The sequence below is a fragment of the Ambystoma mexicanum genome, chromosome 11 (assembly GCF_040938575.1).
Source record: "Ambystoma mexicanum isolate Mex_15411 chromosome 11, UKY_AmexF1_1, whole genome shotgun sequence".
In the NCBI taxonomy this organism is placed as follows: domain Eukaryota; kingdom Metazoa; phylum Chordata; class Amphibia; order Caudata; family Ambystomatidae; genus Ambystoma; species Ambystoma mexicanum.
Window position 1 is genome coordinate 1,367,190,885 of NC_090934.1, and position 26,503 is coordinate 1,367,217,387.

General features: G+C 43.8%; 1 protein-coding gene across 2 annotated transcripts in view; it reads right to left on the bottom strand.

Moving 5' to 3' along the window:
- The window catches only part of SLC30A4 (solute carrier family 30 member 4), a 225,074-nt gene that overhangs the window by 189,640 nt on the left and 8,931 nt on the right, over positions 1-26,503 (bottom strand). For both annotated transcript variants that reach the window (XM_069624943.1, XM_069624942.1), the window contains exon 2: positions 14,439-14,585. In XM_069624943.1, coding sequence (XP_069481044.1) covers positions 14,439-14,585 — 147 coding nt within the window. The remainder of the gene's footprint in view (positions 1-14,438; positions 14,586-26,503) is intronic.

Below are 26,503 nucleotides of genomic sequence, written 5' to 3' on the forward strand. Positions count from 1 at the left end.
GGGCCCGGCTCGCCAGTCGCATGGCTCGAGATGCAGGTTAAATCCCCTGGATGGGTACGTGCATGCATCCTGTGAGCTGCAGCGCCATTGTGTGCAAATAATGTCACGTGAACTGTGCCTCGCTAATTACATGACCTTTTAAAAATGGCTCAGAGCGGATATTGAAGAGTTGCAATGGCTGAAAAGAGCACACTTGGAAGAATTTAAAGTAACTTGTATTAATTAAAAAAAAAGAAACCCCAAAAGAAAAAAAAAGGAGGAAGAGGGCAGACCCACATTCTGATCTGCTGCCTCGATTGCAGACCAAACATTTTGAAACTAAACAAACCTCAGTCTGATGGTAAAATTCATGCTTTCACACGTTGAGCTCAGCAAACTGCATATATGCGAAATGTACAGGATCCGGAGACAGGTTATATGCGACTCCTGCGGTATGAAACACATCCAGCAGGGGTTGGAACCTACGAGTTCATTGAAGGATATCAACTTACACAAGGCACAGCTCCTGCCTTTATGCTGTAGGGCAGAGGAGTCAAGTTGTTTCCTGTATGGGCAAATGTGTGCCATCAAGGGGATTAAAAGCACCAAAACCCTGTTTAATCGGAGCATTTTCTTTGTTGCAGTTCTGCACCACACATACAAGGGCTCAGAGGCGGCCTTGCCAGCCCCCACGACGGCAAGCATCACTAGAAGGAGCAGGTGGGGATGGAATTGAGCCATGGGACAGAGCAAACAAATACACACACTTCTTGCGAGAGAGAGAAAAAAGGGAGTACCCAAAATCAGATAAGGGCTATCCCAAAACAATAAAAATGTAGATAATTACCAGAAACTCAGATCTGCGACAGGGAATCAACCGAACATATAACAAGTTCAACACCTAGAAATTTGGTTGATGTGAGTTTTTACTCAAATGCGCCAACCTTTACAATTTGAGTTCATAGCGGTGAGTATTCGAATAAAGTCACATTTTGAAGTAGAAGAAGAAAAAGAAAAATTCTTCAGTGCATTGATGCTGTTCTGTATTTAGAATTCCACATGTTCCCATCACATGTATGATTCCATTATCCAAGTGTTTACTTGACACTTAACAATTCAATGAGCAAATTTTCTATTTCCCACTCACTCTCAATTCAATGAGCAAATTTTTATTTCCCACTCACTCTCGACACGTGTTTCCCCATTGCTAATTGCAATGGTTCTTCAGGAGAGCAAACTCTAGTCTGTTAACATTGTTGTGGGGAAAAAAAAACAAGAAAAAAGAAAAAGACCATTTTCACTATTGTATTTAACAAAGAAAGCTTCTTAATGATGAAGAATAATGTATTATTTCAACTCACCCCATTTAGTTCCTTCATAAACACTTTCATTGGTGCATTCACTTTTTCCAAGTTTGTTTAACTTTTTAATAATTTAATCCATTGATTGTACTTTTTTTAAATGGTATTCTGTATTCCAGCTCTCTGCTAATAATTTTTTATAAGTTCTGTAGGGACAGAGAAGGCTTGCTTACAAAATGTAAAAATATTACTAATTCTATAGTTTCTAGAGATGGCTTGGAAATATGTTTAAAGTTTTCATCTCAGAATTTCCCCATAGGGAATAGCTGGGTTAACTCACCTGTATTTTCTGTTTAATTTCCTCTTTAGAAACATCCTTCCTGGTCCTGGAGTCTAGCAGAGTGCTGCAGGAGGCTTTTGCAGCAACTCTGTTACCAAACGCTGTTTTTATGCTCCACGCGAGCCGTGATGAAGTCATCACGCCGCGTTGTAACGCGCTACGTGATGACGTCATCGCATTAATTCAAGTTACGGCGGCCATTTTGTTTAGTTTTCTGGTTTGAATCAATCTGTTCATGCTAAAGGGATTCCTAATTCGTTTTTTAAAGGTTTTAATCAATACAACTTCTATATTTGATGTTTTATTGATAATTAGATGCCAGGTATCTCTATTTTTTATGTATATTAATCACCATTATAGTTATATTTTCATTTTTTCTCTGAAACTGCATTTTCAATACCAAGATTAATTTTCAAGGTGTACAATTATGTTTAACGAAATGTCCTGTTACTAAATTTTACTATCAAGAGATCTAAAAGAAAAATAGTTGCTTTATATTCTTTTAGAGGACAATTAAATTGGAATATCATTATTTACGCATGACCAGAACATATAAAAAAGTTAAAAAAAAATGTGAAATATGCAAAATCAGCATAACAAAATAATAGATCATAACCAATGATACATCTGTCACAATTCGAACCAGTTGAGCATGTGTCCATGATGCATATCCATTTGCTTTCCTGTTTTCTCAAAACGTCTTCCTTGTTTCCTCCTCTTGGAGGCAAAGAGATTTTTTCCAAGCCAAATATCTTTAGATTTGATATCTCCATCATTGGATGATTTTCCATTATGTGAACTGATATGGGGGATCTTAGGTCTTTGTTTTGAATAGCTCTCAGGTGTTCAAACATTCTTAACCTTGAGTTTTCGTATTGTGCTACCAATGTACAATTTTTTACAAACACATTCTAGTACATAAATTACAAAGGTTGAATTACAATTAATGAGTTGGTTGATTTGCTTGGTTTTTCCATTTGGTAATGTAATTTCCTTTTTTCCTGTGATTAGTAATGGGCCCTTTGTAAGTGACTGAAAGAATATTTTCCTTGTATCCGGTAATGGTTTGAGGAAGCTGGGACTGATAAGATTTCTTATAGTTGGAGCTTTCCGAAAGCATATACTTGCTGTTTCATCCAGATGATTTCTCAAGCTTGAGTCTGTAAGAAGTATATTCCAGTTTTCCAATAATATCTTTTTAATTTTCTTTGATTCTGTACAGTACGTTGTAATGAATTGAGTCTTTCGTCTAGAGTTTGTTTCTTTTGGTTTATCAATGAGATGTTTTCTGCCTTTATGGCGGTTTTGATGTTGTTTACGCCATAGCCTCTTTGTCTGAATTTTGCAAAAGTTAACCTCAAATTTTCTTGAAAAGTAGAGCTGGTATTGCAATTACGTTTAATTCTAAGGACCTCCCCATATGGTATATTTTGGACTGTGTGTCTCGGATGATGTCATGTTGCATAAAGGAGACCGTTTCCTGCTGACGGTTATGTGAACAGTTTGGTTTGAATCTGTAAGTTTTCAACAAAGAGTTCTAGCTCCAAAAATTCTATCTTTGTTGGACCAACCGATTTTGTGATGGAAAGATTGTAATTATTGTCGCTGAGACAGGTTACATAGTTTTCCAACTCTATAGTGTTGCCATCCCAAATGAGCAAAATATCATCTATAAAGCGCCCCCAAAATTTGACATTGTTGTTGAAAAGTGGATGTTTCCATGCATGCTGAATTTCAAAGAAACCCATGAAGAGGTTTGCATACTATGGCGCAAATTTTGAACCCATCGCTGTACCTTGACGTTGTTTGTATAGGGTATTATTAAAGGTGAAGATATTGTGATGAAGACCGAACTGAAGCATTTCTAATATGATTAGGTTTTGTTGTTGATAAGAGATTGATCTGGTTTTTAGAAAAAATGCTGTACTTTCTATTCCTCTATTATGTTGAATAGAGTTGGACTACATCCAGGGTGACGAATAGGTAGTTTCCTTCCCACGGAATCTGATTTACCTGTTGAATAATATGTTTGGAATCCTTCACAAAAAGAGGCAAGATTGGTGGTATATGGTTGGAGATGTGTGTCAATGTATTGGGAGATGTTTTCCGTGAATGATCCAATTCCATTTATTATGGGTTGTAATGGCGGAAAATTGCTAAATGTTTTATGTACTTTAGGTATAAAATACATGGTTGCTAGAATAGTGTTTTTGGTGAGCAGACCATAGTATTCTTTTCACTGAGCAAACTCAGTTCATACCAATTCTTGATTTTGCTATTCCATTCTGATTCCAAGTCTGGTAATGGGTTGGTTGACAATTTTTCATAACAATTAACCATGTTTAAGTGTTTCAGACCTTCATTTATATAGTCTGTTCTGTTCATTAGAACAATGTTTCCTCCTTTATCAGCTGCTTTTGTTATTACTGATGTGTCTTCTGCTAGTTTTCTGATAGCAAGTTTTTTCTTCTTGAGTCAAATTGTTGTTTGTTTTGGTTTGGTTTCCACTCAAATAGTTCTCTAATTTTGTCACTCACAGTTTTCTGAAAGATTTCTATTGCATTTTCTGATGAAAATACCGGTGTGAATGTTGATTTAGGCTTAATGTTGGTCTCCTCAGATAAACAAGTTAGTATTCCTTGTTCCTGTAAGAAGATTTCCGTTGAGTAGGCTTGAGCTTCCTCAATGTTCAATAGATCTACTGTGTCCTCAACCATGTTTTCTGTAAGTATAGATGGAATTGGTGTTGCTTGTCTTTCTTTAATTTTATTCGCTTCTTCAAAGAATTTTTTAAGTTTTAGCTTTCTGCAAAATTTATAGAGATCTAGTTGTGTCTGAAAATAGTCCCCGCTCTATGTTGGACTAAATGTTAGTCCTTTACTTAATGCTGTGGTTAATGCCGGAGTGACTATAAAGTCCGATAAATGTATAATTAGGTTCACCTTCTCCTCCCTTGTTATTGGGCTCTTGTTTCCACTCTGATTTTCGTTTGCGTGTTTTGCTGCCTCCCCTCTTTCCTCTAGGGTGTTGGAGAGGGAGGTACCTGGAAGTTGCTTTTGATTTTGTGGCACTCCACAGGGCTTTGTTGGATTTATTCGCATACTTTTCCTGTGTCGTAAGACTTTTTCCAAAAAAAGGACAAGTTCTGGGTTCAGTGGTTTCATCATCTTTTGATGCACTCTCTCTTATTGGCATAATTGGTGCCGAGTAGATTCAATCTCTGGTATTTCCTTGTCACTGGAAGTCTCAATGTCTGAAGTAGATGGAGTTGAGGCAAGGCGTTTGTGTGTTTAATTTTTTTTCCTAAATTGTTGCTTTGAGTTAGCATCATATTTCCTTTGAAATGTAAATATTCTGTTTTTAATTTAGTCTTCCTCATCTCTTATAAATGTTCTTTGTTTCCTGATTTTTAGCTCCTTTTCATAGTTGAGATGGATCCTACAGAAATTACACTGGCACCCTGGAATGGGGCAGTGTCCAATCACAAAGCTCAGAACGCGGGCTGTATTGTCCAGTACAAGGCCAAGTTCCGAGAAGCCTGCGTGCCGTTGGACAGCGCCCTCTTCCTCTCCCCGCTCCACCCACACCCATTAGCACCTGTGTAGATCCTACACCGGTGCTAAGGGCGAGAAGAACTTAATAAAATAAAACTGTCACCGTCGGGTGTGGGGCCACGCTCCCTTTTCCGTCAGTTTCGGTCTTGATGACGTCACAAACATTAACACAGAAAATGGAGCATGGCGCCACACCTGCAAGTAAGAGGTCTTGGTTTATTAGTTATATTCACTGTTGGCAACCATGTAGGATCTACAGGGGTGCCAATGGTGATATAACCCTCGGCTGCAGACTGACCCCGTCGGTAACAGCACCACCACCCCTGTTAAGAGACCCTCCCTTCACTCAGGCCCTTAACTTAGGCAGCGGCCCATTACCGACAGGGTCGGTCCGCCACTTCGGGTCATATCGTGCCATTACAAATCTTAAGGGTTAAAGTATAAGAAGGAGAAATCAACCCAAAGTAGCTCTGGGTCCCAACTGTGGGACTACTGCCCTTGCTCTAGGATTGCCCAGCTAACATCTAATCAATCCCACTTCAGAGTTACAGCACCCGGTTCACTTCTTGATGCCACATTCAAGAGGGTAGTGCCCAGCTCATAGTCTGACATGGTATTTATCCTGTTTTGCTTGGGGTGTGCATCAGGTCTAGATAGTCTCACCCTGTATCCACAGGCCACTCTCCTGGCCACAATAATACCTTCAACACCCTCCTACCATCAAGTATATCCAACCCCCAATTTATGGTAATTGTCGGGCATCAATCTTAACCTCCAGCCGTGAGGCCTCCTGCGGATCCAGTTTGTTCACAAGTGATCTTTTCTGCACAAGTGTCTGAGGTATAGCGCTCAGCAAAGTCAAATCTATCACTCTATTGGCATCTGGTTTCTAGGGTTTAGGTCTCTCTCCATGGGTTGGTGATCAGCTCTGCAATGAAACCTTCTAATAAACCCCCCTAATACAAAAATAGAAATGGTGTGTGGGAGGGTCAGGTCTGGATAATTCACTTTGCCAAGGTCTTGGGCTTCTGGTTTTAGTTCAGTTCCACCCTCTGCTACGTTTCTGCAGCACATGGCAACCGGGGTGGGTGTCCATGGTTTCCAGTCAGCCTTGGGTGTTCTAAAGTGTGTTACTTAATGATGTGATTTCATCATTCATTGAAGGCTTACGCAAAGCAGTATTCTGGAGAAATATGTGCATTTTGAGAGCATGCAGCTCCGTTTCCAAGATGCTTCCTTGAAAATTGGGACTCCTGTTACGCTCGTGTAGCTCCAAGATCCAGGCACTGCTGCATTCACACAGAGGAAGCGATTTGTGGCCAGCATGGAATTATTGCCCATTAATTAATGGTTGCTTATCACTACATAATGAGGAAGTGCAAAATAATATTGCCTGGTCCTGAAGAAGGCTATGCTGCCAGTTTTCTATTCATGATAGCCAAAACGTATGTTGCTCAAATTGACCGTCTGCTTAACTTAAAAATACTGGCTTTGTTAACACTGCGCAAATCAACTGTACTGGGATACCTTTTGAACAAAGTTAAACTACTTTCTGCACACATTTTCATGATTATGGGTGTCCCCACAGATAAACCCTTACGATGTATGGCCTTGTGAATCCTGCATGTATGCATTTTTAGCAGTGTATATAAAAAAATGTTTTATTCTTGAACTGTATTTTACCAGTTTTTACAAATTCCACCTTGATGATTCGGTGTTCCTTGTTCCAAGTTAAAGCTGAAGCCCCTTTGTTGACATTTCATCTAACTGTAGACTCTCCAGAAAGTTCCCCAAAGTGATCGCTGGCCTTCTGTTTGCCCCATTCGTTTAGCTTCACAACAGCAGTCACCAGGAGCGACCGTTGCAGCCAGTCGCAAACTGGTGCGGTTAAGAACGTTTTTCTTTTTGCACCTTTCCACAAATTACTTCAATGGGGCCCTCGACCATACCTGCTCTGTGCCTGTGCTCAGTTTTGGGACAAGGCAGGCCCCTTTTCTTCACTAACCAGTTTATCTTATTTTGTTTCGGGAGCACGAGTCAGTCCCTACGGCTACCAGAGCAGAAAAAGTATGTACCTTTGTGTCTCAAGTTTAGGTTTACAGTGATGTACCAACTTCCTTCATTCAGCAGAGTGCTGCAGGGCCACAGTGTCCCCTTTTATTTATCTAGTTCCTTTTGTGTTGTGTGCTGAATAGGCTGAGGGAAATGAACTCTTTAATCTTTTCCCCAGGTTACCAGTTATTACCATTAAGAGTTTGGTCAAAGTCTCAAGTATAAACTGGCTGCATATTTAAGACAGCTTCTCTGAAAGCCTCAAGAGTTAGTTTCAAAAACCCTCTTAACAGGTGCCAGACAACAATACCTATGCAATAATAACTTCAAGTTTGAGAATGTGTATGAAGGGGAATAAAAGTGACTTTACACTTTGCAAATTAAATCGTGGCATGGTATATGCTTGCCTCTAGTTGCAGTGTGGTAGGTCCTGCCGACCAGTTTAACTGGCTATGGTGACCAGTACCTTTTTAAATATATGACGGAGAAAGGAGTGTCCCCTTTTCCCGAAAAATATACATACATCTCCCATAGTGCTTTGCAGCAGAGGCTTTTCAGAAAGGAAAAAGATGGCATCTTTTTTGTTCCCCCCGATGCAAGAGAATTGCAAACATTCAAGGTTAAAATATCCGAGGGTATCCGCAGATGAAGAGCTCAAAACATGCCCGTTGGACGAGGAAAAATGATTCAATTGCATTACGCTAGATGTGGGAAAGAGGACACTGTGAAATTGGGGAGAGGCAAGTTCAGAGTTTGAACATTTTCACATATTCAAGGTTATTTTTAAGAGTGTGTCACAAGTAAAATAACCACAAATATTTTCAAAATATTCGTGGTCATTTGTGGTTCATTACTGAAATAAACACCGTTACGGGAAAAAAAAGTTTACACAAATTTGAATATAAAAAAAAGAAATTTTAACATTGAGGTGCAGGGTAACCTATTGGGGCAACATATCAAGGCGCCAGTAAGCACCAAATCCATGCTCACTGGCCAGGGCTGAAAGCCTGGGCCAGTTGGCCCGAAAGACATGTTAAGTGGCCACGGCCAAAGGTAGGGTCCACCTAGTGCGCCTAAAAGAAGCAAATTGGGGAAACATGTTCAGTGGAAATCGACTTCAGCCGTAGCCACTAGCCATAGCCTGTAAAATAAAATGGTTTAACAAAACCCTTGAAATTCAGTGAAAAAACCTTAGTTAAGGTGCAGTTAAGATGTGCAGATTTAATTTAAATCAACAAAACCCTTGAAATTCAGCGGATGTGGGAAGTGATTGCCAGCTTAACTTGGCACATTCCTGTTGCAAAGCCCATGAGCACATCCATATTATAAGAGAAGGGATTCCCAATGACATCAAAAGCCAATTCACATACACAAGATCGAGAACAAAACAAAGTGTATAATGCTAAAAGTTATACACTCGGTGTATTATGTCCAATCAACTAATTTGTTAACTGTTGCCGGTCTGCTTATGTGTGTGTACATATCACACTCATTATCAATTCAGGTATCCTAATCAGTTTTTCTGGACACGTTTAGGCAAAAGGCCACCTGCTGGGCAAAGTATCAAGAACCTTCCTCAGGGCGAACAACACGAGAGAAACATTGATTGCATTCAGATTGAGGGATGCTTTTTGAATTGCTCAATAATAAGCCGTCTAGTGTAATTCACTGGCCCAACAAACTTACCCATGGGCTTGATGGGAAATATGAAGTAGGGCATGCCGGTGGTGACCTCGTCGGTGCAGTACAAGTAGCGCAGCGGTGCGAGAGCCAATTCGAGTAGCCAGACTGGTCTATAGACAAATGGAAGGGACCATATATCAAAATCAACATCTCGATTCATCTAATCGAGATGTTGATCGATCAATCAACATCTAAATTCAATGGGTTTGTCACTCTTTCATTGCAATGACAAAATAGTTTTGACTTGTTGAAAGAGATCAAGTCACAACACAAATAGGGCGCATGCTGTTTTTCAGTTTTGGCCTTGGGTTCAGATTTCTTCTGCACCCCACCAGGGCCCTATACAATCACAGGACACAACCAGAGGGAGATGGAGAGGGAGAGCGAGAGCCAAGGAGGAGAGACACTGACAGGCGGAGATCAGAAGGGGACCATGAAAACATCACCCGCTCCACCGAGGCGGCCATCACCCAGAGACACAGCACTTCGGCCACCAGGGGGAAATAGGACCGAGCTGCGTGACAGAGAAAGGGGAGCAAGTCTACAGAGAAGAGAAGCTGCAGGATTACACTGAGACGGAGAATCACCAGCCCCTCCATACCGCAGACATGCTATGGGTGTGAGGGGGAATGGGATCGGGACAGCTGGGGGAATGGACCGGGCCGACAGAGCCCCGCCTGGAGGGAGGAAGACCCTCAACAAACATAACCAACAAGAAACGAGAAAGGAGTCAGAGGAACTAGGCCCCCCCACAGAAGGAGTGCAGCACAGGAAATAGAGAAGGCAGCACCCCCAACGGGGCCCTAAACACCACGGCTTGACACACACACACACGGGTCAAGGAGAGACAAACACCGGCAAAGGAGGGCAGGGTGGGATAAAGGTGCAAGACAAGGCGGAGACACACTTCCAAGAACGGGGAAGCACGGGAGACAACAACCTCAAGCTCAGCCAGAAAGAAGGAAGGAAGGAAGCGAAGAGGGCAAGGATCAGTAAATACCAGCAGGCGTCCCCCAAGAGCAGGGGGGCTGGCTCTCCCCAACTTCAGGCAGTACTACGAAGCAACTCTGCTTCGGGTAACCAGGGAATGGCTACACGAAGGCGAGGAAAAGCAGTGGGCCGGGATGGATAGGGCACTCACTAAGCATAACCTGGAGGAGGTCCTCTGGCTACAGAAATAACATAGGCCAAACCACATGTACGAAAGCACCCTAACGAGATTGATGGCGGAGAACGGATACATCGGCGAAAACAAGGGGGTATCACGACCTTCCCCTCCCCTTCATCCCCATCTTTGACAATGGGGACTTCACCCAAAGGGAACGTTTAGGAAATGGCAGGAGGGAGGCTGCAAGAGGATGCGGGATAAGTTTAAAGATGGGGAGATTCTGTCCTTCATAGACTGCAAGAGAGAAATATGCAATTGGAGAAGGGGGAAAAGGCAGAGATACGCTCAGTTGCGCCATTCGCTGTTGCAACCAGAGAAAAAGGAGGCAGCGAATAGGGAGGCAACTCTGTTCGAGAAGTTCCTACTATCAAGTGATGGGACCAAGGGGCTGATCACCAACCTATATAGGATAATAGACGACGCGACCCCCAGACAGCAACGGCCGTACATGCAAAGATGGGAACAGATACTGGGGTGGGACATAGAAAAGGAGGAATGGGAGAGACTATGGAGAACGATTCCCAAGCTAGCCAAGGCATTCCAGCTGCAAGAAGCCTGGTATGAAATACTTTTTGGGTGGCACTGTACGCCAGCCCGCCTCCACAGAATATACCCAGGGGCACCAGAGGAATGTTGGAGAGGATGCGGGAAAGAGGGCACAGCAGAGCACATATGGTGGAGGTGCCCAAAAATCATCCCCTTCTGGGCTGAAGTACAGCAGGCACAAGAACTGGCATACCGGAAGGGGGGAGGTGGGGAGCAGATCCCCGGAACAGATTCTGCCCCAAGTGAGGTGGCGGGGGAAACCAGCAATAGGGAAAAGGCAATAGTGGTACTAACCCTGGCAGCAATGCTTATAATTGCACAGAGATGCAAAAGTGCGAACACAAAAACAATCCAGGACTGCCTGCGCAAAGTCTGGGAAAGAGTAGCCTTGGAATGGGCCACGTATGCCATGAACGGGAATGTGCAAAAGTTTGTAAGGGACTGGGGAGAAACTCTGGCCTTCCTCAAATAGGACTACAGGGCAGTGTGGCGCCTCCAACTCCTAGACTTACAATGAACACGCAAATCAGCATGAGCGTTGGGGAAATATTTTAAATGTTGTAAACTCAATAAAAAGTTTTTTTTTTTTAAAAAAGAAGCCAACTATCATAGGACAGTAGCACTGCCTCATATAGCCACTGAACTCACATGCCAGGCACTCCTTGCTAAATGCCATTCTATATACACTTAGACCAGGTTAAGCCTCATAAACCACGTACAGTCACCATGGACAAAACACAACCGTGCGAGCACAAGTGCTGCAATCACTGCAAAGGGCAGCCTCAACTGCCCAAGTACTGTCATCACACATGTTGGTCAACTGGAGAGGCCAAGATGTATGCATGTTTCGAGGTCTCCATTTTACCTAGTGCACCAGATCTGCCACCTCATCTTGAATTATACACCAACATAGCAAGATATCTCCATTTTGTTCTTTCGTGGGCAGAACGGTTCTTTGGGTTTATTAAAAGCAGATATGGGAAGCAACAAACCACATTCTAAATCAAAGTGAAATGCTGAAACACAAACTTTATTTAAACCCGTTGGGTAAAAAAGTATGATTTATTGTGAATGGAAGCACTTCAAGCTATTCAAATCCATTTCTGCATAAAAAAGGCCATTTCCTAAATGTACAAAATAAGTGTCACTTCAAGCTATTCAAATCCATTTCTGCATAAAAAAGGCCATTTCCTAAATGTACAAAATAAGTGTCACACAAAATATAAAACATCACACTTAAGTAACAGTAAACATCGAGATGTCGCAGGTGGAGGAATACAGCTCCCTGCATAATAGTAATTCTAAAGGTGCCAAGACAAGTGTCATTAAATTATGGAAAATCTTTAGTTTTCCTTTGCAATGGACAAAGCATTCACTCCTTCGGTAATTACTTGTAGCTGAATCACAATTTGGGAGTGGGGGCAGGAGAACTGGACCAAAAAACAGAGTACCGAAAGAAAAGAGATTTATTTCAAGCCAACATTGGGCTCTATTACAAGTACGGCAGTGAGGTAAAAACTGCAGTAAATCCCACTACTGCCACTTCACTGCACCACCGTACTATCAGATTTTAAAGTTCAGTGGAAGATATACCAGCAGCATTTTGTAGGCGGTACATCCTCCATTTTACCCCACAAAACCATTGAAATTTTCACGGCAGAATTACTGCTGGTTGCAATTCTGAAAAATCCCCATGAAGTAGTGGAGACACCAAAAATGGGGAAACGCTACGCCTTGCCACTACTGATAATCCTGTGGTAAATCTGCGGGATCGTGTGGTGGCAACAGTTCAGCAGTAGTTCTAAATTTACTGCCATATTTCCACTGGACCCATAATCGATGTCCATTCTTTTTTTTCTCCACACACAAAACAATAAATCAAATGTTTGACATATACATGTGTGGATTAGTAGACAAGGGTCACTAGGGCAGTTCCAACAGTACCAAAGTTATTGCCAAGGGTAGCAACTGATACCTCAAGCTACCCCAAACTACCCATTAATGACGCCAAAGGGGGCCCAGAAGACTTCACACTCCGCACCAGAGTGATGAACCGTGACAAAGCCTCTTCATGCATCACTGCATTAGCTGAGCAGATCAGATCAGAAACGGCACTTGCAAATAAGCACTTTACCCGAACACTGCCGAAACTTAAGTGCAGAATCACGTCAGTTCAATGTGGCGAGGGTGTTGCGCAGCTCCAGGAAGCTTGGAAATTCGCATCACAGCACAAGCAGATGCGTGTGTATCACTGCTCAATGATAAAAGAGTCTGATGCCAGAGCACGTGCTGAAGAGTTATGCGTCGGCATAACACGTGTGTTATGGATGTCGTGCAGCAATTAGTACTGTGCTTCACATGCATTAACTGGGGGGAGGAATGGAAAGTGAAGGTACCGAAAGTGGTGGTGGATTACACTTTGCGAACAGAAATATGTTCCAAACATTTCGGTTGAACAAATTGTTAATCCACCCTGAACGGACTGAAAAGCACCACATTACACCGCCCAAGGGGGTGGTTATTGGGTAATCTCAAGAGACCAGTCTACTCACCATACTTTCTATGTACCTCATTCCCAGGCAAACACTCTCCGAAGAGCATGTAGCAGGGGGTTGATGGGAAGTACTGTTGCACTAGTTTTGATTTGCCTTATTCCAACATATCTATGCGAAAAGCAGCTTCTGTGTTCAAGCATCACACAGCAAGCAGAAGCTACAAAGCAGGTCATACAACTAACTTCGACAAGCTACAAATACGCCAAACTAAACGTTTTCTCCCATAATTTATTATGCTTTATATTTTCTTGATGGGCCATGATTCTCCTTGCACAACATTCGGAAAAACACAGAATTAATGTCACATATACATGTTTGTATGGCCTATACGTGTGCTCTGCAGGGGGGCAAGCCGGGGCACAAGTAAATACACTTGACACCTTCTATTTGGATGCCACACAGGCCACATTTTTATCAGTAACATACCACATCATAACCAAAAAATCCACCTTAAAAAACACACCCCGCAATAACCTTCCCAACACCGATAGGTGGTCCAGGCAGACAATAACCCCGCTGCTCTGGGCAGGGCATGGTGGAGCAGCACTATTCCCCTCCCCACCATGCCCTTCTCCGGGCCCTTTCGATAGCTGTGTGTGTCTAGGTCACTTCAGGTTGCTTGTAGAGCGGACGTCTGCCGACGTTGAGGTGGGTTCTTTGCACAGTCTATGCCACAAAGTGGAAGGAAACAGCTCTCAGCACTGACAGTCTCTGCAGTTATTGCTCGTTTCTAATGCATAATAAAAAGTTTGGCCATATGGTCCACCCATTGATACAGGTTTTTTTTATTAGTCCTGTTCAATCGTCGGATATCTCATCCTCCCTCGCATATTTCCCTTTATTAAAAAAAAGTGTTACAATGTGTTTACCAGTAACTTGCTAATGATGTGTCCAGTTAATTGATCGAGTGCATCATGGCTTAAAGCATCCACAGTGGAGAAAAGAGCAAAACACCAGCATGAACGCAAATCTAAATCAAACAATCATTTGGAGACTAATTTTGGTCACTGGTGTCTATAGTCATAAATAAAGCATCCCCACCCCCCCCTAAAAGTGCCATACGCTGCACCTGGGTGCATCCACTTCGAGCAAGGGCACACGTTCTCTGTCCGTCGATATCCTACTATATGAACACATTTGACTAAAAATACAATGGATGTTTAAAACAGCCACTTTTTAATTTAGCTGGATCTGATTGAATATTAGTCATTGCATAATTGAGAACATTTTAGACATTACTTAAAGGGAGATCATGCATACCAAGACGATGAAATCCAAAGGTGAATCTTTTGTTTGGCGATTTTGTAGACAACCACAAAGCAAGCAGAGTAAGAAGAATGGCAGTGAGGTCTGTTAGCATATGAAGTGCATCCGTTACAATTGCTAAACTGTTAGCAGCATAGCCACCTAAAATTAAAGTTTCAAAAGAGAAGATTAAAAACCAAAATTCAGGGAGTTTAATACACACATAGCACCATCTTGAAAACAATGGGAGAACGCATATAAAACGCTTTTATGATGTATTTTGAGTTTAGCAAATCTATGCTTTTCGTCACCACCAAAAGGAGATACAAATCATGCAACTTTAACAATCAATTTAACTTATAAAAAAAGAAAATAACCAGTCTTACCTTGTTAAAGTGGGTTTTTATTGCCAGTTCAATTTAACTCATTATAGGCAGGTAACCAAGGTATGGTAGCTTAGCTATTAGGGTAGACCGGTTTTAATAAACGTGATTGCCAGATGACAGGGTTTGGCATTAGGCATCTATGGATTAATTCATTTTAAGATCAAATGGTTTTAGATTGTCCACAGTCAATTAAAACAAATACGTGGTATACATACAAAATTGAGCCCAACGCGTTTCAAATCAGAAAATAAAAGGAGGGTTTAATTGCCAGTCTCTCAGCCCAGATTTATTGGCATGAATCTCTGTGGGTTTGGGAATCTGCACTGAACTTTCACTGGCAAAGTCATTGGAGGTCACATAAGGATTACTGACCCACGGCACTGAAAGTAAAGCCAAAGCATGGGGGTCATTGTCCACAAGTCTCCCACCTTCTTACCAATGCTCCACACTTTATCAAGATGATCTAACTTGGACTGGTCTTGTGACAAACTGTTAACCACTGAATATGGTGGTGCTGGGTTTGAAGCAAAGGGAAAATCCAACCGTTTGCTATTTTTACTAATGGCTGCATGTAAGGTCATAAGACTTTGGTGCAAACTACAACATTACCAACATGGTCCGATAATGGGCTTGGAGGTTCACAGGAAAAGAAGAAATATAGGAGATGAGTTTGTGTCGCTAATGTTCCATCTACACTGGTCACATCAGACCAAATGAATACAGAATACTATAAAAATGTAAGTGTCACATTGCAAGAGAAAACTCTGGTTTATAATCTTACTAGCCTGGGCAGACAGCAAATTATAAAGACATGTTTTGGAGAGAAGAAGCAAACGCTACAAATCGAGAAACCAAGAATGTCTGCTTCAGTGAAATTCTATATAACAAGACCAAAAATCAAACTGTTCTTTCTGACAAATACTTGAAATGCAATGAGTAAGTATTGCATATGACTTGATACTCAATTCTGATCAATTAAAATAGTCCAGCTAAACAATTTTATTTTGTAGAATAGATGTAATCAAGTTTTTTTTAAAGGTTTGTTTTTAAATGTAGAACATATGAACTGAGATCTGGAAATACCATATGGTAGGATCACTCTGAATTATAGTTAAGCCTTTAGATGGGTGCTATAGTAGAACACACATTATTACTGCACTCAAACAACATGGACCAATGGAAATCTAGAGCAAACAAGTTCTGACCACTAATATGCAAGTAATGAGACCCAAGAAAGTTATTCGATTCCACCATTTCAAACCAGCCATAGTGTGGAAATCAGAGGGCAATATTACTTTCCCCGCCATCAATAGTGTCTAGGTGGCAGCATCCAAAATTCAAAAAGGGTGGGGCACAGACTCAAAGAAAACCAATAGCATTTGAACTATGACCTAGTCTTAGTACAACTGGTGGCATCTTCAGAAACTACAGCCTGGTCTCAGTCCCCCAGATAGAGCTTAAGATGATCCATCCATCAAGCCAAAGTCCGCAACAGAAAAATAAAGCAGAAACGCAATAAGGCACAAGGTCGACTACTAAAGAACAATAGTCAATTCAAGAAAAACGTTTTTTTAAAAAAAAACTACTTTATTCACATAAATGTACCCTAAATTATAATTATGAGTTGAACTAGTGCCAAAACGATGGGACTGGGTCCACATGTAAAATACACAGCTACACACTACCATCTGCAGATCTCTGAAGATACCGCCAAACAGGAACCCCTAAGCCATCCACACAAATAATTCTGCACCTACGCACCGGGCCAGGCGGACCCATCACTGCACAGTGGCCATAAGGCAACAGGTGGGAAGTGGTGAGACAAGTGGTTGCTCGTGGGCTGCTAAGGAGGACTTTGAACAGTGTCTATGCAAAAAGGGCAGAGCTCTTACCCGGTGCCTTTCTACTGCACCATTAAAACGGAAAGTGGTGAGACAAGTGGTTGCTTGTGGTTCCTTGGGTCAGGGTGAGTCTCCTGCACTTCTACCATTTATTTCCCTTATACATGATGCCTGTTGTGAAGACTTCATTATTTTAAATGCCAGCCATCTGCCATAGATACGCACTACGGAATAAGTACCGCCCTGCATGCTCTCATGTTCTTGTGACAAACCTAAATGTACAGAAGAGAGCTTACAGAAAGATCCTGAGGCGGTTGCAGCAGAGATCATGGTGTCGATCAGCGATAAGAATGAGACAGTGGAGAAGGATCACGGCAAGATCACTGCTTTTTAAAAATCATTTGTTAAACTGTGGCATTTGAGCCTCCCCTTAATGAGATTTCCAAAGAAGTTATAGCAACTAACACCGACCCTAATCTGTCGCTAGAAAATCCCATTGATAATAAATGAACTTCTGGATAGGTGCTTGGGCCTGAAAGCCGAGGCCAATACCGGGAACTCTGTAGTTGCCACAGGAGTGACATGCGCAATACTAACAGATCACTTCATACCTCCCTCTGATTTGGCTAAATCCCCAGATTGCCATAAATGCGTATGCCTCCACCAAGGCAGGACGATGTTTTTCCTCATCAGATTAATCCGATAAGGGAAGTTGGGCAATTGGAACCGGAGCGCTTGACTATTCTTAAAGCGCTTCCCCCCCACCCTCCAATGTTATAATGTATATAAAGATCTATTAATCATAAAGAAATATCTAAACAGACTGATCGATATGAATATATCTAGGCAAGCTGCTATTGTGACTACTCAGGGAAATTAAAGAGCGGATTCTCGTAATCAAGTAGTAATGGGCCCTCTGATTGAGATTCAAGACACTCAACCCCAAAAGATATAAGTGTGCAATAATTAGATGATGGTCGCATTGAGAAAAAGATCCCAAAAACAAAATATTGCATTTAAAAAAACAAACAAAAAAATACAATGGGAAATAGGAACAACTCCCTGACATCGACAAACTTGCAAGCTCTGGGTTTAACTTTCCCAAAAAAACATGATCTGCCAAGAAACGAGCAACGGATTTTAAATTGTCCCGATTAAGCCTGTTGGGCCAACCATGCAAAAACAGGGATATTTTCCCAGGATGACAATGGAAAAGCCTGGAAAATCATTGGAGGAACAGTTACCCAACTGCCTGTCGGCCAGAGACTTATTTTTTGCCACCATTAAAAACAAAGGGGTCGATAGTGGAGAAGTCAGGCAGCCAGCTGCTCTCGTTAAAACTACGTAGTATCATCTATTACCTCGGTAGCTAAACTACCAATCATACAAGAGTCTAGGGGAGGATAGTTCAGTAGGAAACGTGCTCGCCTGGGAAGCAAGACGATACGGAGCACCACAGGTTCGATCCCTGGGTCCGTGCTTAGAAAACTCTGGGTATTAACCGCGTTATAAATAACCTATCATATCATATCACCCAAGATAAGGGTGATATCTTATATTTAGACGTACCCTCTATGAAAGATTAATTCTGCAACTAAAAAGATAAAAATTACTGATATTAACGCCACATCTGCATGTCCTTTTTTTTTTTTTTTTTTTAAATCGGTCCAATGTGCTTGAATTGTTACACCAATTGTTGCCTCTAAAAATGAATACAACTCAAGATCTTGATCAAGTGGAGATCCAGCAGACATCTCGAGATTCAACTGGGCTGTGACACATTTAGTATTGCCCATAGTAACTGAAATAATTATGACTCGAGCTGCTAGCTAGCTTTCTTACTATGGGCTATGAATTCGTGAGAGAGGCAAATAAAAAACATGTAAACAAACCTGATAACTTGGGTGGACAACTGTCTGAAGATGTTATTAGGGAGATGGTGAATAAGGTTTACTCTTCAATGCAGTCCATGATAACTGCTCCAATGATGATCTCTTATGCTAATGTAGTCACTGACTGAGGGTGTGGAGTGACTGGAAGACACATTTAAAACGTGGAACGATTTGATAATGGAATACAAGGGGTTTTAGATCTTTTACTGATTCATTGGGACTACATTTTGTACTCTCCGCTGACACAATGGAGCTCCAAGAAACACGGCTAATGAAGAAGCTCTTTATTGATGGCTTTCCCATTTTTCAAAAGGCACAACAAAATATGAATGGCAGCCCTTTTAGCGGTGGGCATGCATTTAAAAAGCACATGTTGGGAGATCCAAGATGGCCGCTGTAGAGACGACTGCTAGGAACGCTCCCAGAGTCCCCAGCAAGAAAGGTGGAATAAACATAGCAGATCGCTTACCTGGGTGCTTCTACCTGCTAGGCTTTGGTGCCGCGATGCTAGGTGCCGGTGTGGAAGGGGGGGGTGGGCTGAGGTTGAGGGGGGCCGCTGCCTCTGCCCACGTTGGAGGTGATGCCGCCGCTCGAGGAGAAGGCAGCCAGACACTGCAGGGTAACGCGGCCTGTGGTGTGCATCAGAGGAGTGACGCCCGCACCGGGCGTGAGGGGCACGGCTGCTGGAGCAAGAGGAGGAGCTGGAGGGGACTCGGAGATCCGGGCGGTGATCTGGCTCCCCCCACACCCGGGTTCGGGCCCCGGAGTGGAGAAGAGCGAAGTCACGGCCGCCGGTGAAAGCTGAGGGCCCCCTGGGAGAATAGAGAAGCTGCACTCCGGGTCTTTGCAGTCGGGTCTTTGCAGTAAGAGGGGGAGGTGCCTCCCGCGGAGAAGGGTGTAGTTCCGGGGGACGACCCGGAACTCCAATGTTGGAGGGGCCAGTCAGAGGGACCGCCTCTAGCCTCATCAGAGGGACCGCCTCAAGCCTTCTCTGGCTATTTTGACTATCAGGGGGCCTGACCCCGCCTGGGGGACAGCGGGAATTAGCGGAGGAGCCCTTTGGCCGGCTCTAAGGGGCCCCAGGCCACTACGGGTCGAACTTAGAAAACAGGAAGACAATACTACTAGTGGTGCATTAGAGCAACCCCTGTGTCGGCACCAGGAGGGCTGTGAATGGTGGTGAGGAGACCGCAGGGTATCTAATCCCGACGTCTGGGGCTCAAAGGAAGCAATCAGTCATGGAAGGAGGAAGAGCTGGACCCAGATGGGGGGAGGGCGGGGAGAAGCGCAGCGGCGCTGGGAGGGCCCAGCAGCGACTAATATGTCCAAAATAGAGGAAAGGCTCCAGGGACCCTGGCAAAAGGGGATAAGAAATCCCCGGAGGGATGCTTCAGAAACTGTGGAGAAAGGAAGAGGGAGCACTGACCAAATGAGGGAAAGAGGGAGACAGATCAAGGAGGAGACTGGCCTGGGAGATGACAAGAGGATACAAGGGTCACAAAGAAGCTGCTAGAGGAGTGTTTCCAGACCTTTGGTGACAGAATGGCCAATGTAATGCAATCACAACTTGATAAAAATGAAGGAGGACCTCACGGGGGCGATCCGGGAGGTTAAGGGTGATCTGACCAGTCTGGGTACAAGAGTGGACACCAACGAAAGGGCCCTCACAGACTTAGCGGAGGACTCTCACAAAGTGCAAGAATGGGTGGAGAGCCTTGCCGAAGCCTCCCACAACCTGGAGCTTCAGACCGCGGATCTTGAAAATAGGATCAAGGAGGGCCAATATTAGGGTGAAATCTTTGCCAGCGACAGTCAAGGATGCAGACCTCCAACAGACGGTGAAGCTATTGTTTGTCCCCCTGGCGGACGTCACAAACCCGGAAGAGGTCCGGCTGGACAGGGCCCATAGAGTGGGGCCCAGAAGGGATGAACCCGGTGCTCGGTCGCGAGACATACTTGTGGCTATGCATGAGTATACGCAAAAGGAGAAGATCTTAAGGGCCGCAAAGGGGGCGGATGCCCTAGCTTTAACGGATCCTCCATTCAGCTGTACCAAGACCTTTCGGCAATCACTCTTAACAAGATTAGCAGATGTGCCCAATAACGCAGGAGTTACAGAAGAGTAGTAGGACTTTCCCATTTGGTGTTTGAACTGGACAGTAGGCAGAGAAGGATCACATCAGTGGAGGGGGGTGCCGCCATCCTCGGGATAGAGGTGGATCATTCCTCAAGTGAGTCGCCGGACAGGGTGGAAAGTCAGCCCCAGACGAAGGGAGTGGGAGTGGTCAACGCAGGCATCAAGAAGGAAAGCGAGGAGAAGAAGGGGGCCAGTGGGGGCTTGTCCTCCAGCCGTGGTGCTCCGGCCCAGGAGGGGGGAGATGCGGGGCTCGACACCCAGTTGAAATTTTGGCCAAAATAAGGGATGGTTTTGGGGTGCCCGGGGAGGGGTGTGCAGTGGCTGGGGCGTGGGATGGGGGGGTTCGGTTTGGATCACCAAAGGGTCAGGGATGACCTGCCAATGGGGTTGGGGAATGGCACTGCCCCAAAGGAGGTGGTTCGGGGAGGGGCTAGAGGCCGGTAGTGCATACCCGGTGAGGGGGTGGGGGTTTACAGGTCTGGTGTGAGGGAAGCAGAGTACGGTCATGGTTCTTTCAGGAAGGACACTTCGGCCTCCACCATAAATGGGTAGAGCGCTGAAAATATTATCCCTTAATATTAGGGGATTGAATTCGCTGATAGAGGAAAAAAGTAGAGCTAATGCTGACAAAAGAAAACCCCGACATTATAAGCCTTCAAGAAACTCTCATACAAGGGAAAGATAGGCAGAGGCTGAGATTGAAAGGGTTTAGCCCATTCACCAATCAAACAGCCACGGGAAAAAGGGTGGGGACATCATAGCCCTGAAAAATGGTCTCGACCTGTCTGTCACAGGTTTTTCCCAGGACACCGCGGGCAGATTCCTGGTTCTGAATCTTCAAAGAGGAAGGGAGGGGTTATCAGTGGCAACCCTCTATGTTCCAAACACAGGACAGGACCACTTCATACAAGCAATGTTGTGTAAATTGGAGAGGGCCGCTAAGGGTAACATAATACTTACGGGGGACTTAAATTTAGCTTGGGGCCCGGCGAGAGATGGGAGTGCGAGAATTTTTCAAGCTCAGACAACCATCTAAAGAGCAGCACTGCAAAATAGAGAACCTGTCGTTGGTAGACGCATGGCGGGAGAAGAAGGGTGGAGACAGTGGGTATACCTTTTATTCCCATGTGAATAGGTTAGCGTCCAGGATTGATTATGTCTGGTTGTCACGTTCCCTGGTAGGTAGGCTTAGGGAGATTGATGTAGGCGTAATCACGATTTCAGACCACGCTCCAATTGTGATAGCGCTCTCATCCCCATGTGGAAATGATAATAATTGCCCCAAATATTTAAAGATGAGGTGTTGCAAGGGGAGCTGTGTGGGGAAATTGGCCAATACTTTCAGAGGAACGATACGATGGGCATGGGCCCAAATATCATTTGGGATGCTTTTAAAGCCACCATTACGGGGACGATTATTGGGATCATGGCTCGGAGGGACAAGGAGGTTAGGAAGCTAGAAGAGGATTTGGAGGCTAACTTGAGGGCAGTTATGCAGGAGCTAGCCATTAGACCCTCCGCAGAGACTAGGAAGAAATACAGGGTGATCAAGGGCCAATTAGAAACAATAATCTCGGCAAAGGCGGAGAGGGCACTGATGCATCTTAAACAGAAGCTCTATGTGAAGGCTAACAGGGCAGATAGGCTACTGGCAAGAAAGCTGAGGAGTGAGGAAAAGGATAGAACGATATTGAGAATTAAGACGGTAGCGGGAAGAGAGGTTACAGGGCTCCAAGAGATAAAAAGGGAGTTTGCTAGATATTATGGGGAGGTCAAGTCGGATAGACCAGCGGAAGGGGACCAGGGGAAGTATTTGGAAGGGTGCCACCTGACTGGGATAAAGGAAGCGGACAGGGAGGAGCTGGAGAAAGAGTTAACGATAGAGGAGGTTTACAAGGCTATCGCGGCTCTCCCTCCAAGTAAAGCCCCTGGGCCTGACACACACAGCGGATTTCTATAAAACGTTTAGGGACTTATTGGCCCTGCCTATGGTAGCCCTATATAATGAATTTGGGGGAGGGAAGGGGATAACCAAATCTATGGAGGCGAAAGTGGTACTACTCCCTAAGCAGGGGAAAGATCCTACAACATGCGGGGCTTACAGACCGATTGCGCTGATCAATCTGGAGGCAAAGATCCTTACTAAGATTCTGGCGGCCAGGCTAGACCCCCTCCTCCCATCCTTGGTGGAACCTGATCAGTCCAGTTTTGTGCAGGGGTGGCAAACACATGGTAATACCAGGAGGATTGCCCATATTATAGAGAAAGTAAACAAATCCAGGATTGAGGCTATTGTAGTGGCCCTCGATGCTGAGAAAGCGTTAGGGTAGAATGGGGCTTTCTTTTCGCCACCATGCGCAAGATGGGATTTGGGGAAAGATTTATGAGCAAGACAGAGGCAAATTATTGTAACCCCACGTTGCGCCTGATGATCAATGGGGAGGCATCTGATTCAGTGGCAGTGTCTAGAGGCACGAAGCAAGGCTGCCCGCTGTCGCCGTTACTCTTTGCAATATATCTATAGCCGCTTCTGTGTAAAATCAGGTTTCACCAGGCAATTAAGGGGGTGATGTTTGGGGGAAGAACACATATGGTGGACACCTTTGCAGACGACTTGTTGTTGACCCTGACAAAACCCCTGAGTCTCTGGAAATGGTCGAGGGAGTTTTCGCAGAGTTTGGTCAGGTTGCAAGGCTACGGATCAATAGAAGTAAGTTGGAAGTGTTGTGCCTACAGATGTCCCCCGGGGCGGAAAGGGAGTTTGTAGTCGCAGCAGGTATGATATGACATTTGTAACGCGCCTATACACAAGTGTTAATATATACATATAAACAAAACTATACAATAATATAAACACACAGGCATGTCATATGCTGAGCAGTCATACGTGTAGGAAAAGGGCATCAGGAGTGCTAACGGAAGAGATTACTTGTCTGCAGAGTGTAGCCATCTTTTGACGTTAGTTTTGAATAGATGGAATGAAGGCAAGGCTCTTAATGTATCGGGATGCAATTCCACAGTTGGGCTGCCGTGACTGGGAAGATGGCACCTCCTGTTTTGGTGAGTTTGAAATTGGGAATTCTGATACTGTTGGATTGGGCCTTTCTGATCGGGCGTTCGGTTGTGTTTGATGAATCTGTCGGTTAGATATGCGGGGGCCTTGTTGGTAAGGCATTTATGTGTGATGTTTAGTGATTTAAGCTTAATTCTGTCGTTAATGGAGAGCCAGTTGATGACGCATCTCTCATGCGAGATATGTTGCGATTTGGGAATGCCAAGTACCGATCTTAAAGCATTGTTTTGAAGTGTCTGGAGTTTGTTAACGTTGTGCTTACTAGTGCCCAGATAGAGAGCGTTACAGTAATCCAGCTTGGATAATACTAGTGCACGTGTGATCGTGGTGCAACTTTCATTAGTCAGGAAGGGTTTGCATGCATGGATCAATTTGCATGTGTAACTAGTGGCAGAGTCTGTGGCGTTTACTTGCCTATTAAGGTTAAGATAAAAACCTAGGGTTTTTATTTTGTTGGCTACCTTAATCTTGATTCCGTCAATGGTAATGGATTTGTATTGAGGGGTGAGTTTATTCAGTTTGTTGGTGGAGCCTACGATTAAGAGCTCCATTTTTTCATCATTAAGACATAATCCATGGGTGGCCATCCTGGACTGTATGATTAGGTATATTTTGTTGATCAGCTCTACATCTTTGTCATAGTTTCCTTGAATAGGTATGAGAATCTGAGTGTCATAAGCATAATTTGTGTACGAGACACCCAGATTGTCAAGTATGTCAAATAAAGGCTTTGTAAATATATTGTACATAGTGGGGGAGACGCAGGACCCTTGTGGAACACCACAGATGATAGGTACTGGGTCTGCAGCGGATGAGGGTAAAAATACTCTGATGGATATGTTGTCTAAAAAGGATGTTATCCAGGTGGTAGCATCGTTAGGGAAATGGGTGGTTGATTTCAGTTGGTTGCAAAGGACTTTGTGGTCAACCAAGTTGAATGCAGTGGATAAGTCCAAAAGGAGAACGGATGCTTCTCCTTTGTTTTTACGGTCATCCAGTTGATTCTTAAGGTCAAGTAAGGCTGTCTCAGACCCACGTCTAGGACTAAAGCCCGATTGGCTGGTGACTAGTAGGTTATTTACTTCCAGGTTGGATTGGATCTGGAGGTAGGCAGCTCTGTCAAGAATTTTGAAGAGAAATGGTACTGTCGTAATCGGTCTGTAGTTAGTAAGGACACTAGGATCCAAGTTAGTTTTTTTTTTTTTTTTAATAGTGGTAGTAGCCAGGCGTCCTTAAGGTTAGTAGGGACTGAGCAGGATTTGAAGTATGAGTTGATGAGGGTGGTGATGAAGGGAGCCAGGTCCTTTGCTGCTTCTTTGATAATTGGCGCTGGGCATGTGTCCCCCAGACACCGGGATGGTTTAAGGGACAAAATGATGTTTATGACCTCGCTAGTGGAGATCGATTTGAAGTTAAATTGGCAGCAGGGTTTAGTTTGGTTGTTAGTTACTTCTTGCAAGATGGCTTTTTGGATTTTTAGTGCGATGCTATGTAAGCTAGATTTTTTTGCTATCATTTTGTCTTGGAGAATGGATATTTTGTTACAAAGGGCATTTTGGATGTCCGTGAACCAGGTTTGGTTTTTCATGCACGAGTCAATGCGGGGACTGGGGATTCTAATTCTCTTAGTATAGAGAAGATTTCTCTGGTACTTGAGCTGGCTTTTTTGATTATTTCATTGAAAGTTTCTTTTTTAGTGTTGATAATGTCTTTTTTTGTATTTCTCAGTTAAAGAGGTGAGCAGGTTTTAATTTTGTTCTGAAGGTTTTTTTTCCAGTTGGATTCGGCTTGTCTTTCCTCATTGCGAAGGACTTTCAGGTTAGGGGTGAACCATGAGTTCAAGTGAGCAATAGGTTTTTCTTTACTTAGTTTCAAGTGTGCGATGGCATCAATGGCTGAGTTGATTGTGTTGTTGAACAGATCAACAAGATATGTTGGGTTAGTAGCCAAGTGTCTGGCGTTGGTTATAGGGTGGAGTAGGGGAAGGAGGTTGGATACTGCAATGTTCTTTTTACATCTCGTTAGGGCAGGAGGGGCCATGGGTTTAGTTAAGTTGGTTTGTGGACAGTCCTGAATGTTGAAAGAGATCAGATGGTGATCTGTCCAAGGGCACGGCTCGGTAGTAGATATGCAGGAGTTACAGTTGATGTCTGCAAACCAATCCAAGGTTCTACCCTTTATGTGGGTAGGTCCCAAGCTTCTGAGAGTGAGACCTGCCTCTGTGATCGTATTTACCACTAAGGTGGCATTCTGATCATTAGGATCATTCAGACCCAAGTTAAAGTCACCAAATAGAATGGTTTGGGTGCTGGGTTTAGAGTTAGTGTTCAATAAGGAGGTTATGTCCTCTTCAAAAGAACCCAGAGGGTCTGTAAATCAGATGCACTGTGATGGTACACATGGCTGATAGGCTTAGCTTGGCTGAGAGTAGTTCTGCAGAAGGGAATGTCATAAGTTCCGTTTCTCTTAAGGCCAGATTAGATTTAAAGATGAAAGCTACCCCTCCCCCTTTGGAGGTTACTCTATCTCGTTTTATGATGGAGAGGTTAGGCAGGACTGCTAAGGAGAGGGCAGGACCGGCTGCTTTGTGGAGCCATGTTTCTGTGACCGCTAGGAAATCTAGTTGGTTGGCTGTAATGATGTCAGCTATCTCTGTGGCATGGGCTACTAGGGATCTGGCGTTAATAAGGGCTCCCTTGATTGTCAGGGTGTCCTGGATTATGTTCTTAGTTAAGTTTGTAAGGTTGGGGC